General features: G+C 38.2%; 1 protein-coding gene across 2 annotated transcripts in view; it reads left to right on the top strand.

The window, feature by feature from the left end:
- The first annotated feature begins 3376 nt into the window (after positions 1-3376).
- Positions 3377-19048, top strand: part of RAB28 (RAB28, member RAS oncogene family) — a 62573-nt gene continuing 46901 nt past the window's right edge. For both annotated transcript variants that reach the window (XM_053577923.1, XM_053577922.1), the window contains exons 1-3: positions 3377-3655; positions 7983-8079; positions 13476-13564. In XM_053577923.1, the coding sequence (XP_053433898.1) occupies positions 3581-3655; positions 7983-8079; positions 13476-13564 (261 nt within the window). In that variant the 5' untranslated portion in view covers positions 3377-3580. The remainder of the gene's footprint in view (positions 3656-7982; positions 8080-13475; positions 13565-19048) is intronic.

Below are 19048 nucleotides of genomic sequence, written 5' to 3' on the forward strand. Positions count from 1 at the left end.
TTCATGTTGCTCTGACAGGGCTCCTTTCAAACTGATGGCTCGGGATTCTTTGTCCCTCAAACTAGATCTTGTTCAGACATGTTACAACAAGTCAGTACAAGTTTATTTTGGTGCAAAATATTTTTGAAATCCATGCACAATTTTTTCATAACAAATTACCATAAATTTTATTTTCTCACAGTCCTGCAGTACCGAAGTCCTAAATCAGTGTCACTGGACTAAAAGCAGAGTCAGAAGGGTTATACTCTCTCCAGAAGCTGTAGAGAAGACTTTTTTTTTTGCCTTTTCCAACTACTAGTGGCTGCCAGCATTTTTTGGCTTATGGCTGCACTGCTGTAGTCTCTACCTTCGTGTTTATATTGCCTTCTCCTTTTCTGTCTGGGCCAAATCTCCTTTCATTTCTCTCTAATAAGAATACATGTGATTGCATTCACGGTCTACCCAGATAATCCAGGATAATCTCCCCATCACAAGATTCTTAATTTAATCACATCTGGAAGATGCTTTAAAATAACCCAACAAAGTAATATTTACAGGTTCAAATGATTAGGTTCTGATAGCGTCACATGGTTAGATCTTGCTACCGGTTTGCAAATTCCATGGGAGCAGAGCCCTTGCTTGCTGTTTTCACTTTTGTGCCCTCTCTGCTTATAGGAGTAAGAATCCTAGAACAAAGCAGGCATTCATTAAACATCCGTCACATTAATCATTATTAATGAATCACTTTGACCATTCTTCCTGCAGGATGGGGAGATTTTGTTGTACTCCAAAAGACATACCTAATACTATTAGCTGGAATTTATAGTGATAAACTTTGGCTGTTCATGAAATAGAATATTCTAACAGCCAGGCCTATCCATGGTCCTGGTTGCTCCATGAAGGAAGAAACTCCTTGAATATGTATTAAAATAGTGTCTGGATGATTATCTGTTATGGATGCTGGAGAAGATATTTAAAATCAGGTTCTAAAGAAGGCTAATTTTTTGAAATGTCCAGAATTTTTTCTAAACCTTTTATTAGTTTTAAAACCACTGAAAATAATTCCTCTAGTCTGTGATCCTGACATGGGCATCATACCTGACAGTCTATACACACATTTTCTTTGCTGTAGATCAGCTCTGTTTCTCTGCAGAATGTTAGAGCACCATGCTAGAGCTCTCAAAGTCAACTTGGTCCTCTACACAGAGGAAGATTTTTTCTTTTGATTTAAAAAATGGCTCAAAGTCTTTAAATTCTAATTTTAAAACCAGAAACATGCTATATATGTATAAAATATGGTCACTGAAATAATGCAACTGACTTTTTGTTTTATATAGCAATACTATTCTAGCTATATCCACATAAAAGTTGTCTCTCCATCAGGGAAGTCGTCATGGAGATTCATGATTGGAAAATAGGGAAGTTTTCTTCTAGATTTCCCTTCATATAATGACACATCTGAAAATCAGCCCTATGACTTTAACTGAATCTAGTTTTTGACCAAAGTAGTTGCACCAGTGAGATGTTTTTATTTGCAAGGAAGGGAATACATCAGTAAAGTACCTTAATATTATTTCCCATAACAAGAAGCCTAAAAGATAGGCTGAAGGAGCTGTGGTTGTCCTATTCTTACCCAATTATAGAAGCAAGGGAAGGGAGGAGGAAGGCTCTTCTGCAGCTCTCCTGTTTTCCTTTCCTTTAAAAAGTACATCAGGAGGGGTGGGAGGATATCTTTTCTAAATATACCACAAGACAATGTCTTCTGTCTCACTGGTCAGAGGGTGACACAAGGGTGGAAAAGCAAATTTCTGGCATTTTTACTTTCCTTATAGACAGGAAGGGGTTAATTCTGTGCTCACTAAAAGCAGATTCCTCAAACTAACAATTACAAAGAGGTTTGCAAAGCCTTTCACATACCCTCTTTCTTCTGATTCTCCTTAGCAAATCCAAGGGCTGGAAAGTGGTGGTGGCAGTGGTGGTAGGGAGTGGAAAACGAACTGGCTGCTGATACTAACTAGGTGTCTGTTATTGTGGATTCAGCCCTATGGCAGATGAGGCCCTACCTAAGAAACTCGTTGAAGGCAACTTGCCCAGAGAGTAGGGGTGCTTCCTAAGTGCACCAACATGTAATGATGACAAGGGTGCTTACTGCACCTCAGGCATGGTAACCTCTCAGTCAGACAGAGGAGTAGTTTATTTTACAGATGAGGAAACTGGCTCAAGTGCACAGATCTAGAAAGTACAGGGCTGTGTACAGAACTCCAGTGCTGTCTCCAGGGTTGGACATTTCTTTACACTGTCCTGTCTTCCCATTCTAATTCTTCCGTTCTCTCCAGGACTATTGCTTCTGAGCTAAGCTTTTTGTGACTTCAGTTTACTCATCTGCAAAGTGGGGATAATTCTACCTACTTTATAGGATTCCTATGAGGAGTAAAGGTAATAATTGATGGAAAGTGATTAACGAGGAGACAAATGAGTTGCAGAACTTACCTCACTATATTGTAATTTTCAGTTATGCTATTTACCCATCTTCTTGGACTGGGATAATCAGGGCCCCTTTATACTCTTAAGAATTCATGTGGAATCTAAAAACCTCAAGCACCGAAATGAAAATTGAGAAATGCTTAGAAACAGAGTAAAAGGCAACACGCTCCCACAGCGATGACGTCATACGCTACAAGTCTCCTACAGATAAGTGTCAACTTGTGAGAACACGAACGTGAAAAAGGCAAAGAAGGTGTCTGTGTTCCTAAGAACACTGATTTGACTTTACCCCCGACCACACTTGGAGAGCTGTTGTCCTAGGGTAACAGGAGGCTGGCGCCTGGAAACGCTGGGTAAACGAACCCTCGGACCTATGATTGCTTAGACCAGGAAACCGAGAATTTAAGGCCAAAACAGACAGAGGCGGAGCGCCATCACCCTCCGGAACTGTCCCTGCTGCCTCCTGCATCCTCCCGCCCTGCCAGCACGCTACTGCCCGAACCCGCAGCCACTCCAGGGCCCAGACCCTGAGCGCCCTGCAGGGTAACCCCAGTCCCCGCCGCCTCGCCGCAGGCCCCGCCCCGCCGCCTCCTGGTTTCCATGGTAACTTCGGGCGCAGCCCCGGCGTCCCACTCGGGTTAAACCATTCTCTTCAGGGGCCTTCTCCAATGGGAAGGGAATTTGATAGAACGCTTACGAGCGACTCTGCTCCCGTTTTGTCTTACGTAATTCAGAAGCTACACTTTCTTTTCTCCCCTACCTAACTACGTCTGCAAAGAGCGCAGCGGCTCGCCTCTCCCGCTCCGACGTTCCCCCCGGCTCGGGCCGCGAGTGGTGCGGCTCGCCGGGGAGCCTTGCCGGCTGCGCGGGTTGGCGCAGAGGCGAGGGCGCGCGCCCGACGTGCGCGCAGGGGGTGTGGCCCGCGCGGGGGGCGGGGGAGGGGAGGCGGGCAAGATGGCGCCCGGCGAGTAAATTCTCCCTAATCCCCCTGCGGCTGCTGAGAAACCGGGGCGGGGGGTTCTGCCCCCACTCCCTCCGCTCCTCCTCTCCCCCGCCCCTGGAGGTCTCCTTCCCTTCCTCTCTCCACCTCGGGGGCGGGCCTGCTTCCCGGGACACCATGTCGGACTCTGAGGAGGAGAGCCAGGACCGGCAACTGAAAATCGTCGTGCTGGGGGACGGCACCTCCGGGAAGGTCAGTCCTCCCGCGGGCCCGCCGTCCCGCGCCCGCGGGAGCCCCGCCCGGCATCCTCCCCGCCGCCCGCGTCACCCCGTGGCCCCGAGCCCTGGGCTCCAGGGCCCGGCGCGTCGGGGGTGCCCCGGGCCGGCCGAGCCGCGGGCGGCGGGGGAGCCCGCAGAGAGCCCTGCAGCGCCCGCTTAGAAACAGTCGCATCCCGGCTCCCTTCAGGGCTTCTGGCTGGGAAGCGCTGCGCCTCTCGGGGACGGCGAGGTCGTGCCGGGGCATCCTCCTGCCCGGTTTCCTGGTAGCCCGGCTCACACTCTGCCCCTCCCGCTCCTCCCTTTTGATGCCTTCACTGTACTGCGAGCTCCCGAGAGGTTGGCTCTGGAGTCAGAGTCCCCGGGTATGAATCGGGCTCCGTCACCTCCTGGACGGGGGCTAGGGGCACACTGCTGACCTGTTGGCGCTTCCTCCGTAACATGGGTATTGATAGAGGCCACCGCGAGGGCAGAAATGTGAAAATCCACATGAAATGTGAAAGTCCACATAAAGCTTTCAGAGCACGGCAGTGTGCACACAATAAACCTTAGTTGCTGCTTTGCTGTTATCCCTGTTCGTCTCTCTCTCTTCCCGGCACCGCACCTGTCAGGACACGCGTTCCTGGGACACGTGTTGACGGCGCCCCCGGGTGGGCTGGAGGCTGAGGGCTCCCCCGCGTATGTCGGTCCCGCTGCGAAGAGGGGTGCACAGGGGTGCCAGGCGGCGGTTGTCAGCTCCCGCAACTCCTCGGCAGGGTTTCTTAACCCGGGGTTCTGGAGCTCCTAAAATGGAGCAGATGTTGCCGGCTACTTGGAACATAAGATCTGGAGGGGCTGTGAAGAGGCTCCGCTTGGCGCGCCTTCATACCTGTACTTGTCACCAGCACTCGCCCAGGGAACATTGCTCAAGTGTGTCTTTTTTTCTACTCCTCTCCCTTTTCCCAACCGTGGTCTTCAGAAATGTGGGTTCTTACAGCTGCCGGTTTCCTGTTTTCAGCTTCACATTCCCCTGTTGCTGGTGTAGTTTGGACCCTGGTTGCTGTGGTGACGACTGCCCTTTGCAACCTCCCTGGCGGTTGGCTTTGCTGAGCGGCTCGCCTGTCTTTGGAATAATTCTGTTTCTTTCTTGTCTTCCAGGATATTTTGTTATCGACTTTTAGTGCTGAGGAAAACAGCTTAATATGCTTTGATGACGTTTAAACATTTTGGGGAAAAGACTTGCTTTTCTTGATGAAGTAGTCTGAGTGTTTTACACTTCGAAGTTTTGAAGTTGTCATAAACAAATCAGCGTTGTTTCTGACAATTTAATTCAATTGAAATTTTGTTAGGTTTTTGTAGTTTTCTTATCATTTAGATTTTCATTTGAAAGCCACCTGATTTTTCAAAATCTTAACTGCACAACCATACTTATTTCCCATTTAAAATTATAGTGATGATAACATTTGTAAAAAGACACAAAAACTGCCTGTCACCCTATAGGCTATCATAATTTTTTAAACTTTTGCTCATTTTTCCTTCAGTATTTATCTATCACACTTGTATTAGTTGAAATTTATTCATAAGTTTCTGTCAGTTTTTTATTTAGCCTATCACACACTTTTCCTTCTTGTTGTTACTTTGGTGTTACTAATTGTAATTGTAGTTTTTTAACTACAATTGTAATTGTAATTGTAGTTTTTCATCTCTCTCTAAAATTCTGCATAGTATAGGAGAAAATGTAATTTTTTCATTTCCATATTGTTGAATTAGGACTGTCTGCCTCAAAGAATAACAGTGCTCTGACTTAAGTCATCATCATCTTGACCAATTATATTAAAACTGTAACAGGTTTTTCTGCCAGAAATTTCCTTACATAAACATCTGATACCTAATCTTCTTTCATTATTGTAATATTGAGCATGTTTTTTCCTCCATACCTTATTCAACTCTCAAATTATTGGCATTATATCGCATACTGTTCTTATCTTTTATGAACTGAGCCTCTCTTTCAACCCATTTGTATCCTGATTTAACACTTGGCCATTTTTTTCTAGCATTGTTTTTTTTTTTTTTTTTTTCTCTTGCTGGTTCTAACTGACATAGTTATACACAGAGACAGATGCAATAGAGTATGGAGATAACCACTAATATTTCTTCAGGAGACATTGAGCTCCTCCCTCTAATAACATGTGTTTCCCCCTTTTTTCCTATTCTGATTCATACTTCTGATTTTATTACCTATTTTTTCAAGACTTTTTTTGGGAGGCAGAATAGTCTATTATGGTATCTTTTTAGTGTTGGCAAATGTAGTACGGTTGTATAAAGAATCAGATAAAAATATTTCAGATAATCGTGACTGGTTGTTCATGTCCTACCTGTAATTGCTTAACAAGGGTATTTATACAGTGACTTGTGAGAAATTATTGAATGTGAAAAATGGCATGAAGTCTGGGTAGTAAAGAAGAAGCGGCCCCCTCCCCTCTGATTCAGATGATTCTATGTTTAATTTTTATAGCAATATGTTAGGAGATAATGTAATAAGAACTTATTTTAATATTCTCTATTTAAAACACTCTATTCTAATGAAACCCTAGTTTTATGTTTGCCTCAGGAGTGTGAGGGCAGGCCTTTCAAAATCTAGAAGTCCTTCTTCCAAGGAAAGAAGTTGACTTACCTTTTTTTGAATACTCTTAAATATAAAAATATTCAACTCTGAGAATCTTTAATAGAAGTGAAAAATTATCTTAAATGACACAATGAGGACATTACATGTGCATTACATTTCTCTTTGCCTTTTAAGTGTTTCAGTCATCTGTGTATTAAACATTTTGAAATACCTGTAATGATACACATAAGATAGTTACTTCTCTCTAGAATTCTGAACTTCTGCACAGATGATTTTGGCTCTAAGTTAGATAAGCTCAAAGGCATTAATTAAAAGTAAATGAAGAAGAAATGCCTTTAAAAAGAGATGCTTACCTTTTAAATTCTTATCTCTCAGTTTTGATGTTGTTACATGCTCCAAGGATGTACCATGTAGTGAACTTATTTCTAAACGTCTAGCAGAACATCTTTCAAATGGCAGTACTCAACAGATATTTGCCTAAATAGCCTATACATTTATTACAAATGCTTGGCTTATTGTGTATATTAAAAAATTTGGAGTTAGGGTATATAAGTTGCCATTGTGTGAAAAACACGGTTCTGTGTAGAAGGAATTTTAGTCATCCTTTAAAAGGAGTTGGAATTTCGCCAGCTGTTCTTTTGCACTGCTGTAGTTATGTCAAAATTAACTATAATAAGCTATCTTGGAAATTTTATCTTAGTTCTTATTATCTTAAGAGTTGACATCTAATTTTAACTTTTAAAATTAAAAAAAGGGCTATTTCCCCCGAACTTTTGGAGTCTTTCTTGAAGAGTGTAAAACGTTAATGAAACTGCCTTTCTCTTTTTTTTTTTTGGGGGGGGAGTTTACAAATAAGAATAGTGAATTTAAGATGTTTAAGACGTCTTTGAGTTACTGAATTATTTTAGTTGTTACCAGAATGATTGATGATTTTGCTTTGATAAGAAATGGTACTCTAAAAGAAAGTGCCAGAGTTTTTGAATAAAACTTTGAATTGTTCTTAAAAAATAGTAAATGTATATCTGTTGTGGTTCTAATATCTTGTGACTTTAGCATTATGGTTCTTGGATGGAAAATAATTATTTTGCCTGCCTTATATGAATCTTAAAAATATCAACTTTTAAATTTAAAGGGGACATTATCACGGCCATTCTGTAGAATCATTTTCATTTAAGGTCTTTATTATAGAGAAAAATTAGGTAGTTTAGTTGCTTTTCTTGTGCAACAAAGGAAAAGAAATTCTTCAAGCAGGCTTTCCCCTCCTTAGTTAGTGCTTCTTATTAACTGAGGACACAACTGCCCTCAGAATATTTAACCTTAGAAATGAAACTTTATTAATGTTCAGTGACATGTTTAACTGATATGTATAAGGTTCATATGTTTAATTATGTTGTTTTAGTTTTTTTGTTGATAATTCTCAAATTCTAATTTCCAGCAAAGAGAAGAGGCTGGACAATTAGGAGATTTAAAGAGCTCTAAGGGATGAGTCTGTGTCCCCACTGTTGGCTGCTGGCAGATGAAATGTACTTGGTGGCATGAAGCCCCCCCCCCCCCAGCTGATTAGAACTCCTTAAAAATTACTTGTTGAATTAATTGCAGTATAAATGTTAAGATTACTTATAAGATTTTGTAGTGGTTTTATGTTTATATTTCTTAAACAAGGAAATTAATTTTGATATTCTGTGTATCAATTTTTTAGACCTCCTTAGCTACGAGTTTTGCTCAAGAAACTTTTGGGAAACAGTACAAACAAACTATAGGACTGGATTTCTTTTTGAGAAGGATAACATTGCCAGGTAAGAGACTAAAAAGTCTAGACCATAGAAGATTGTACAAATCTTAAAATAAGTGGCATAGAGCAGAAATGTGTAAAATAAATTTTGGGCTGCTTCTGCATGAAAATATATGTAACCAGTAAATTTAACTTTCGTCACAATCTGCCATGCAGGAATATTGTCCATGAGTGTGAGAAAAGTTTTGCACTACCCCACCGCATCACTGTTTTTGGCTACTACACATTTTTCAAGAATAAACAATAGTTGCTTATAAAATTCTAAAAAGCTTTTGAAAAAACTTAAATGCTATGCATTTGTCAACAGATATAATATTAACTGAATGTGAAAAGACTGGGAAGGATTATTTCTTTAAAACATTATTTTGTTTCACCTCTGCTTCAGTTTTTTGTTTAAATGTTAAAGCAAGTATAATGTAGCTATGGAACTTCTGTGCTCTAATATGTGAATGCTGTTTTATGCAAGGCAGCATGAAATTGCTGGCATTTAATAGACCACTAAAATTTAGGGTCCCTAGGCACTCATAAAAATACAGTTTGAGCATTCAAGATGTTTCAGTTCACCATGCAAAGAACTATTTAGATGCCAGTTGAAGCACATTTTGTGGGAAATACAGGGAAATAATAATAAAAAAAGAAGGTTTAAGTTAGATTCTGAACAATTGGGGCTTTAAAATGCCCTATTCATTCAATTTCAATGGTTAAATTATATGTTTAAAGTAGTTTATTAAAGACAGTTCATCTTGATTGACTTTATAAACTGTCCATCCTCACCTCCATGAGGAAATACATTTGAACAAAACGGCTGCAAGTGTAATGTGAGGTTCATGTACTGGAACATGAATGATGTAGTGGGAAGGAGTTTAATAAATGCCAATATTATTGAAATATGTTAACCTCTGAAACACTTCATCTATCAGACAATTCCCAATGAAAGTTTTTGAGCAGGTAATGAAAACTCTTGGTGATTGGAGGTGTCATCAGTGACACACTGTTGCATTTTGTGATGGCTTGTACGTGGCTTTCCATGAAAAATAGATGAGGAGATACAGCACGACAAAAAAAAAAAAATAATAATAATAACAATTTTTCCATTAGTAAGTTATGTTGAGCAAGAGGTTTGTTTAATGAGAAACATGTGTATTTTGTTTTATGTATATTTTCTTTTAATGTATTCAGAACTGAAAATCTGATTTCAGTTTCGTTCTCACCCTTATGGATAATCATTTCTAAATAAAGCAGTTACTGTCAGAATACATGCACAAATCCCATAATATACATACTGAAAACTCATATTTATAGCAATAATTTTTTCAGAGATGCCCATTATTATGCACAGAGAACCTCAAAGCAGTATTTAGTTATTAGCTATTTTGTTTTCATGCTTAATTGGCAGAAGCACTTTTTTGTTTCATTGGTTTTAATTTTTTTGATTTTGTTAATTGAAAGGCTTAAAGAACAAGCACCTACACAAATACAAAGGCTGGTTTTAGACATTCACTATGTGTGATGTATGTGATGATTTCTTACCTGATGCACAGTCCTGATGATGTTAAAATTTTGATTACTTTGTAAGAAAAGATCTGATAGTCTTGAAATCCAAATTTATGGATAATATTTTAGACTTAGTATTTAAGTTAGAAGGTGATATCAAGATGTGTATATTCTTAATGAATGTGCATTTTAATTTTTCTTATTAAGTTTTTATTTGGATGGGCAGAGTTCCAGAAAAAAAGTTTTACATTTTCAAAGCAGATGGTTACTACATAATAGAGTAAAAATTATAGTCAGGATTCCAGTAGGAAAAAATTGTTTTAATATATCTTGTTTTTATATAATTAGTAGGTATATTAAGAAATGAGGTGAATAAATTACAAGGTTTATATAGTATATCCTTTATATACTCTAATCTTAATTTTAGTTCATTATAAATGTCAAAAGTAGGATGATTACTATTTGTATCACTTGTAAACCTTATGGGCAGCATTATTGAATTTATAGTGAAGCAGCAAAGTGGGTGAGTTAATATTTGTTAGTATTCTTGGAAGTCTTCTAACCAGTCAGATTGTTAGGGATGTAAGCCTCCTGTCTGTCTATTCACATTCTCTTCTGACAGGTTTTCAAGGTCATTACTTTGCAAATACTCATCCATTTTAGTATATTTCATGATCCCGTGTGCTGTATAGTCTGGATGCAACCACTGTGCAGATTTTACTGCTTAAAATAGTGTATCTATTAGTCAGAGATTCTGCTGATAGAGCTTCTTAAGAGCCTTAGTCAAAATACTTTCAGGAAGCTTGTGGGTACAGTCCAGTAAACAGCGTTCTACTGTGAAAAGGATTTCTAAGCCTTTCGTACAAGAAGTGGGCAGACTTGTGTTTTTAGTTCCATCTTGACTATGCAGCACTTTAAGTAAGGTTAACCAAGGCACCAAGTGTACTTTTACAGGGTCACTGTCGAATCCTCTCGGTGGCTTTGATTCATACCAAAAGCAGCTTGTCTGTGTTTTGTCACCTCATTTATTTTATTTTTTCCTCCAGTTGCATGTCATTTTTTCAGAGGAGCAAGAATTTTGTAGAATTTTGCATTTGGGATTAGATTTATGATGGTTTCTTTAATATTCTAGATTAGAAATTCTTATTAGTTGGATTTCTGATTTTAAAAATTAATATTATTTGAATATTCATAACTTTATAAAGTATATTGTCTTGAAAATGTACTACAGGACTTCATGTGTTTATGCTGCAAAAACTAAAATGAATATCGATTTGTATCACATCTTTGTGTAACTTTGTTTCTCAAATAGAGAATCTACATTGTATTTTTAGTTTTATGTGTTAATAAGTCTAAAATTCAAATGTAGAAGTTAAAAGTACATTTCCACATGAATGAAATAACATGAAATTAATATCATTTGTTGAAGCTATGATGATAGTAATTTTTTCTAGCATTTTATGTTAATGGATTACTAGTAGTTCATAGATATCTTTATTTTTTAGTCACTAAAATCTATAAATTAAAAAAAAAAAAAACCAAGTCAAACAACAGTAATAAGAGTGTTTACTTGGAAAGGTATGGATTTTTTTTTTTTTTTTGTAGAGACAGAGTCTCACTTTATGGCCCTCGGTAGAGTGCCGTGGCCTCACACAGCTCACAGCAACCTCCACCTCCTGGGCTTAAGCGATTCTCTTGCCTCAGCCTCCCGAGCAGCTGGGACTACAGGTGCCCGCCACAATGCCTGGCTATTTTTTGGTTGCAGTTTGGCCGGGGCCGGGCCCGAACCCGCCACCCTTGGCATATGGGGCCGGCACCCTACCGACCGAGCCACAGGCGCGGATTTTAAAAGTTCTGTTAATACTTGACTATGAACTTCTTAGATGGGAAACAATTGAATAGATGATTTAAACTCTTGAAATGATTGTAGTCAGAATTTGGAAACATGGAGGTTGTGTTGCTCAAATTACAGTTGCAGTGTTCACAATACCTAATTCAGGTGGGACCTGAATATCAGAGTTTAACAAAGGAAAATGAAAGGAAAAAGGCTGTCTGGATGCAAGGTTAAGTGATAGGGATTACTGATTTAGAAATGGTATTAAATATCTTTTAATAATTATTAAGTTGTTGCCTAAAATCTTGCCCTATGGAAGGTAATATTGTTAAGTACTGTCTTTTGAAGTACGCAAATGACCTAAAGAGTTTTGCAAGTGAAATTAATAGACTGCTGCTTATCTAGGGGCTTCTGGAGCTATTTTATATATTTCTAGTGACAGCTAGCCCTTTCTCACCTACTTAATTGGAAATGGCATTATAGGAGAATGATTTCAGTTTTGAATTTCAAAAAGTTTAGTTTTTAAGAAGTTGGGTTTATACAAGATTTTGGGCAAATCTTTGGACAGATCTTTTGGACAAATCTTTGGATAAATCACAAATCTGTGATATTTTGGTCTTCGTATTCACAGGGCTTTAAGAACGATTCATTCGTTATTCTGTGAGCATTCAAGTGTGTGTCTGTGGGAATGATGAGGGGTGATAAATTCCGTAGCTCTCAGTAATGCTAATGGAAGTTCCTCATGGAAACCCTGCATGTGGTGTATGGAACAGACTTATGTTTAAATAACGGAGATATTGTAACATAAACCCTCCAAAATTTAGAGACTAAGACTGTGCTGGTTAGTCCAGTGTCTTACTTTCTTTTCAGTTGTGGAGTTAGTGTGGCTAACATTGTCTGATTTCTGTGTTTTACATTGGTATGTAAATTTATGTCTTTTTTGTTTTTGAAGTGAGATCATTTTTTAAGTTTTTAAGGTTTTATTTAGAATTTTTTGGATTTGCAAATCATTCAAAAAGTGCTAATTGAGACTTTGGAGACAACTACGTAATTTTAAGAGAAATTTTGAAATGTCAAACAAGGAAGCATCTCAAACGTGTTCCTTAGCTTTTGTAGCTCATTTATTGCTTGAATTGATAGGAGAGAAAGGCTTATTATCTCAGAAATTTTTATATCAACAAATATTTTATAAAATGCACCTAAAAGCTTTTAAAGATTTCCTTTTAGAGTTTAAAAGGCTTTTCTAATGCTTGTACCGGGAAGAAGATTAGTTACATTATTTTATGAGGGCTAGGAAGTAGATATTTGTGTTCAAAGGAAATGCTTTGAACAGCTATGAAGGCAGCATAATATTTAGTGATATACTCAGAATACATCCTACTTTGTTTCTGAACAGGGCTATCAAATATGTTTCCATTTTATGGGTTAAATTTGAAAGCATGTAATTTTTTTATTATGTTTATACCATCACATACAGTAACTGACATTCAAATTAAAAAAGATTCATTAGAGTTGAAATGAAATTTTGAGTTGTTTATTGTAGTCTGCTGTTATTCTATGAGTTTTAGAACCTATGGAATTTAGAACCTACAGCAAAATTTCTGTGTATAATTGGATGGGTGAATATAGATATAAGGCTTTAATATTTGCGTTTAAAGTATATTTTACTCCATGTACATTCATTCATTCTAAGAAGAAAAATTGCAGGCTTATGCTTATAAGTTAAAACTTACTTTCTTTTGTTTTGAAGGTGATTGCAAATATGGTTCCATGGAAATCAAATAGAGGGGTAAATGTAGATTCCTCACTATGGTTTCTTTTGATCAGTGGTTCTCAACCTTCCTAATTGCCATGTTGTGACAAATGGAAAAAAGGGGCTGGGACACACAGGTTGAGAACCACTGCTTCTGACAGTGTTAAATTCACAATTTCAAGTATCTGATCCTAGGAAGTTGAGAATAAAAGCAAATTGGGTTCAGAGTTTATCATTGTGACAAAGTGTTCTATGAAGGTGTGTTCTGTTATTATATTGCTATTTAACTTTTTTCATATTCTTTTATTTTGCATTCTAGGAAACCTGAATGTTACTCTTCAAGTTTGGGATATAGGAGGACAGACAATTGGAGGCAAAATGTTGGATAAATATATCTATGGAGCACAGGTATGCTATGAATTCTATGATTATGCCAATATAGAAAACACTCCTCAATCAGTACTCAAGTACTCACACTGCTACACAGACACATGTCAACACACACACACACACACACACACACAGCCCTTCTTTCTAACTCGATTTTTCTTCTCTTTCTCTCTCTCTCCCTCTCCCTCCTTATTTTCCTCCCTCCCTCCCTCCCTTCTTCCCTCCCTCCATTCCTCCCTCCCTTCCTTTCTCTTTCTTTTTTTTTCTGAGACTCTGTCACCCAGGCTAGAATGCAAGTGGCATTAGCTAACTCACAGGAACATGAAAGTCCAGGCCTCCCGAGTAACTGAGACTACAGGCACCTGCCACAATGCCCAGCTAATTTTTCTGTTTTTAGTGGAGATGGGGGTCTCATTTTGCTCAGGCTGATCTTGGTTTCCTGGGCTCAGGGATCCTTCTGCCTTGGCCTCCCAGAGTACTACCCTGTTTCCCCCAAAATAAGACCGTGTCTTATTTTAAGGTGTGCTCCCAAAGATATGCTAAGTCTTATTTTCAGGGGATGTCTTATCTTTCCTGTAAGTAGGTCTTATTTTCGGAGGATGTCTTATTTTCGGGGAAACAGAGTAGGATTATAAGTGTGAGCCACCATGCCTGGCCTCTAACTTGATTTTTATCTGGATATGTAGAGACTAATTTTATATTTGTGAGAATCCTTTGGTTTCTTTCTTCCCAAATTATGTTTAGAACAATTTGGGTGTTGGAACTAGTGGCACTAAATTGGTGGGAAATGGAAAACTTTTTTAACAGCCTTCATATGGTATTTATGTTACTAGGTATTATAGGTAGCAATTTAAGTACAGTGATAAATGATATTTTGGTACTTATTAACTGATTTGGTTATCGTGACTACTTTCATATCAACTGAATGAAAAGTAAAGAAGTAGAAAACTTAATTTTAAGTGGCAAGGACAAAAGTATATTTATGTGTCTATATTTTTATGCTCTAAGTCCTGTTATAAAACTAAATATAGTTTTTTAGATTTACTAGATATATCAATACTTTGTATCAATAACTATGACTAATTAATTATATATGAAGCACTTATAATAATTAACACGATAATGATGTATTTTCAGAAAGAAAGCTATGTTGAGCAAGAAAAATCATTTGAATAATTGCATAAAAGTTATTTGGCAACCTAAGCTTATCTAGACATAGTTTTGAATTTTTAAATAAAGGTGTTAATACACAAAGAAAATATGCAGTGTTGTAATATATTTTAAAAGTTAATTATTTGTCTTTGAACATATTTGGTGAAGAATAATTGCCTTTTTAATGCTTTGGACTTAATGACAGAGTAGAAAGCCAGTGATGCCATGAATGTGATCATTTGATAGAGCAGATTTAGGTGCACATGCAACAGGGCAGAAGTCTTTTACAAATCATGTTTAGACAGGCTGTTTAGAAGACATCAGTGGCTATGTTTTTAGGGTTTTGATTTAGGATCACTAACTTATATAAAAAGAATTATATTACATGTGTCCATGCTGTTAAACTACGCAAATCCATTTTTTTAAGCATTTATTAACATCCAGGAAGAAGCTTATTTATAGGCTATGAGTTAACTTGGATCCAAATAAAACCCTCTTCAGCCCCCACCTCTTGGTTAACATTAAACTTTAGCAATATCTATTGGAAGTGTGAGGTGAAACGAAGTTAAATCGACACCCAAAAAAGAATTAGTGAGATACTTTGACAAGAACTAGTTTTTAGAATTAAAATATTCTCTAGTTAAAATCCCAGATTTAAATTAACTTAAAAATTTCTAGGAGTCTTTCTAAAGGCGTTGTGGGCTATTTTTCATAGTGGTTGGGAGCAAACACACAGTACCCAGTGTTTAGTGCCCTGGAGCCTGTGGCTAACAGAGGCTACTAACAGACCTCAGACGAAGACTGGATGTTTCGTTTTGTAGCTCTTTCTGTACTGGAATCTAAGTGGTTTGCAAACACTGCCCCACTGAGCATATACTCAATGAAGTGTAGTATTTGTGAGACAGAACACGACTAAAATTGTGAGCCACTGCCCCATGCAGATGAGCCTGCGTGTGAATTATCATCAACAAAAGGTTTGCTTAGAGGATAGCTGGGGAGAGAGCACGTCTCAAAACTGGGCGCCCTGCAGTGCTCTCTTCTCTTTCACTCTGAATTTTTTAGTAGTGTATTTGCCAGCATGTGACTGATTATGTTTCTAGACCTCTTTTGCATTAGTGTTTCTTACAGGTTGTATTTTGATACAGCAAGGTGTATGTTGTTATGGCTATTGTATAATCTGTATGATTCACTTTATACATAACTACAATCAGATGTTTTGTTTTGTTTGATACAACTAGATCAGGGGAAAAAGTAATCTGCACTTTGGGAATGGGGAAACTTTCAATTTTAACGTTAAATAATACGTGTACTGTGTTGAGCGCCTGTTAAATCTGTGCAGTGCTTTACAAGACTGTTAAATATTGCTGTCAGTGTTTAGTCCTTCAAAATGTTATCAATTATTACTTGGAAAATGACATCCACTTGATTTACTGACTCATCATTATTATTACATATGGCAAAAGTGAAATAGACGAAAAGAAGGTACTGCCCTACCCTGGTGTGATACTGACAGCAGTCTTGAAGTTTACAAAGGCAAGGAGTGCTGGTATCTTCTTGAAATTGAAATTGGGGGGAAGTGCAGTTAAGGCATAAAAAATGGACGAAGTAGGGCGGCGCCTGTGGCCTGTGGCTCAAGGAGTAGGGCGCCGGTCCCATATGCCGGAGGTGGCGGGTTCAAACCTAGCCCCGCCCAAAAACCAAAAAAAAAAAAAAAAAAAAAGGAGGAAGTTTTTGTTCAAGATTTATTAAACTTGAAATATGATTTCCAGAGGTCACATGAAAAGTTTTGGAAGAGAAGTATTTGAAGAATAAATTGGGAAGAGGAAGCATCGGTGATGTGAGGATGAAGATGTAGGAAAAAGACAAATAGCAGAGAGATAATTCAGATAATAACATTGAGATAATAAAAGGTATCTGGGACATGGGATGGGTCATCTTTAGATGACCACAAGATTGCCAAGAAAATTAGATCCATTGGTCCCCAAGTAGATTATTCTCGGACTTCAGTTCAGGCCCAGTTGTGTTGTTTTTCTGAGGATGTTGTACTGCCTTGTGGATGGGAAGATTTTGATAGTTTTCTGGAAGGAGTCAGAAGAATTCTGGATTGATTGATGTGGTTAGAGATAGAGGGATTCCAGGGGGCTTGTATTATAGAGTTCCAAGAGGTCTGGCTTTTTTTGTGCTAAGGCTTGTAGGCCCTGAAAGTCAACAGTTTTGGTAATGTGTGTCTTTCAAAGAATTGGTCCATTTCATTTATATTATCAAATTTGTGGCCATAGAGTTGTTCATATTAATGAACATTATCCTTTAATGTTTATGTGATCAGTAGTGATAGCCATTCATTCCCGATACCTACATAGTATTGGTAATATTTATCTTCCCATAACCCCCTTTTTTTGGTTAGCTTGGCTATAGGTTTGTCTGTTTTTTTTATTGATCTTTTAAAAATTAATTAGATTTACTAATTAATTAACTTACTATTTTTTGAGACAGAGTCTCACTCAGTCACCCTGGGGTTGAGTGCTATGGCATCATAAATCACAGCAACCTCAAACTCTTGGGCTCAAGTGATTCTCTTGCCTCAGCTTTCTGAGTACCTGGGACTATAGGTGCCTGTCACAACACCTGCCTGTTTTTTTTTTTTTTTTAGAGACAGGGTCTTGCTCTGGCTAAGGCTGGTCTCTAACTCCTGAGCTCAGGCATTCCACCTATTCCCACCTCCTAGAATGCTAGAATTACAGGCATGAGCCACTGAGCCTGGCCTAATTAATTAATTTATTTTGAGACAAAGTCTCACTCCATTCCCCAGGCTAGAGTGCCATGTTGTCAGCCTAGCTCACGGCAACCTTAAACTCCTAGATTTAAGCGAGGCTCCTGCCCTAGCCTCCCAAGTAGCTAGGACTACAGGTACCTGCCACAAAGCCTGGCTAATTTTTCTGGCTAAATTTTCTATTTTTAGTAGAGATGGGGTCTCGCTCTCGTTGAGGTTGGTCTCCAACTCCTGAGCTCAAGGGATCCTCTCACCTCAGCCTCCCAGAGTGGGACTATAAGTGTGAGCCACTATGCCTGGCCTATGTTCTTGATCTTTAAAAAGAATGAGTTTTTGGTTTTATTAATTTTCTTCATTGTTTTTACCTTTTCAATTTCAGCGACATTTGCTCTAATTTTTAGTATAATTTTTTTGGCTTGTTTTCGGCTAAATTTTTCTTCTTTTTGTTGGTTTCCTACAGTGGAAACTTCAATTATTGATCTTTTTTTCTTTTCTAATATATACATTCAGTGGTAAACATCCTTCCTTAAGCATTGTTTTGTTGCATCCCACAAATTTTGGTAGGTTATATTTTTATTAGTTCAAACTATTTAAAGGTTAACCTTGAGACTTTTTTGAACCATATGCTGCTTAGAAATATATTGTTTAATCTCCAATGTTTTGAGTTTTTCAAACTGTCTTCTGTTACTGATTTCTAGTTTAATTCTATTGTAGTTTGAGACCATACTTTGCACAGTATCTATTCTTATAAATTTGTTAAGGTATGTTTTATGGCCCAGAACATAGTTTATCTTGGTGACTATTGTATGAGAGCTTGAGAAGAGTGTGTTCTGTTGCTGTTGGATGGACTATTCTGTAACTGTCGATTAGATGAGGTTGGGTGATAGTGCTGTTGAGGTCACCTATATCCCCACTGATATTGTTTGCTGGCTGTGTCAGTTAGTGAAGAGAGAGTGTTGCTGATTGTGCTGTGATTGTGGTCTGTTGGTCTAGGCTCCCTTGCAGCTCGTCAGTCTGACACTCCGTCGTGAGGCGCAGCTGCCCAGAGACTGGACAGCTGGCCTCTTGGACACCTGGCCTCTTCTTCCTCAGGCCCGTCTTATGCTGGATAGTTTTACTTATTCTGGAGTCTGCTTTGTCTGAAATTAATATGGCTACTCCACCTTCATTCATTAATGTTTTCATGTTGCTTTTCTATCCCTTTACTTACAGTCTGTCTGTGTTTTTATATTTAAAGTGAGTTTTCTATACGCAGAATATAATCAAGACTTCTTTTTGTTTTCCATTCTGACAGTGTCTGTTGGTGTTCTTAGACCATTCACATTCAAAGCGGTTATTGATGTAGTTGGATTAACATCGATCATGTTTGTTTTCTGTTTTTTTTTTTATTTGTTCTTCATTTCTTATCCACCATTTCTGTGTTCTCTAGTTTTATTTGAGTATTTTATCTCCTCTTTTAACATACCAGTTATGCTTCTTTAAAATTACTTTCAGTGGTTATTCTATAGTTTGCAGTATACATTTTTAACTAGTCAATAGTCCACCTGTTAATAACCCTATATTGCTTCACACATAGTGAA

The sequence above is a fragment of the Nycticebus coucang genome, chromosome 23 (genome assembly GCF_027406575.1).
Source record: "Nycticebus coucang isolate mNycCou1 chromosome 23, mNycCou1.pri, whole genome shotgun sequence".
NCBI lineage: Eukaryota > Metazoa > Chordata > Mammalia > Primates > Lorisidae > Nycticebus > Nycticebus coucang.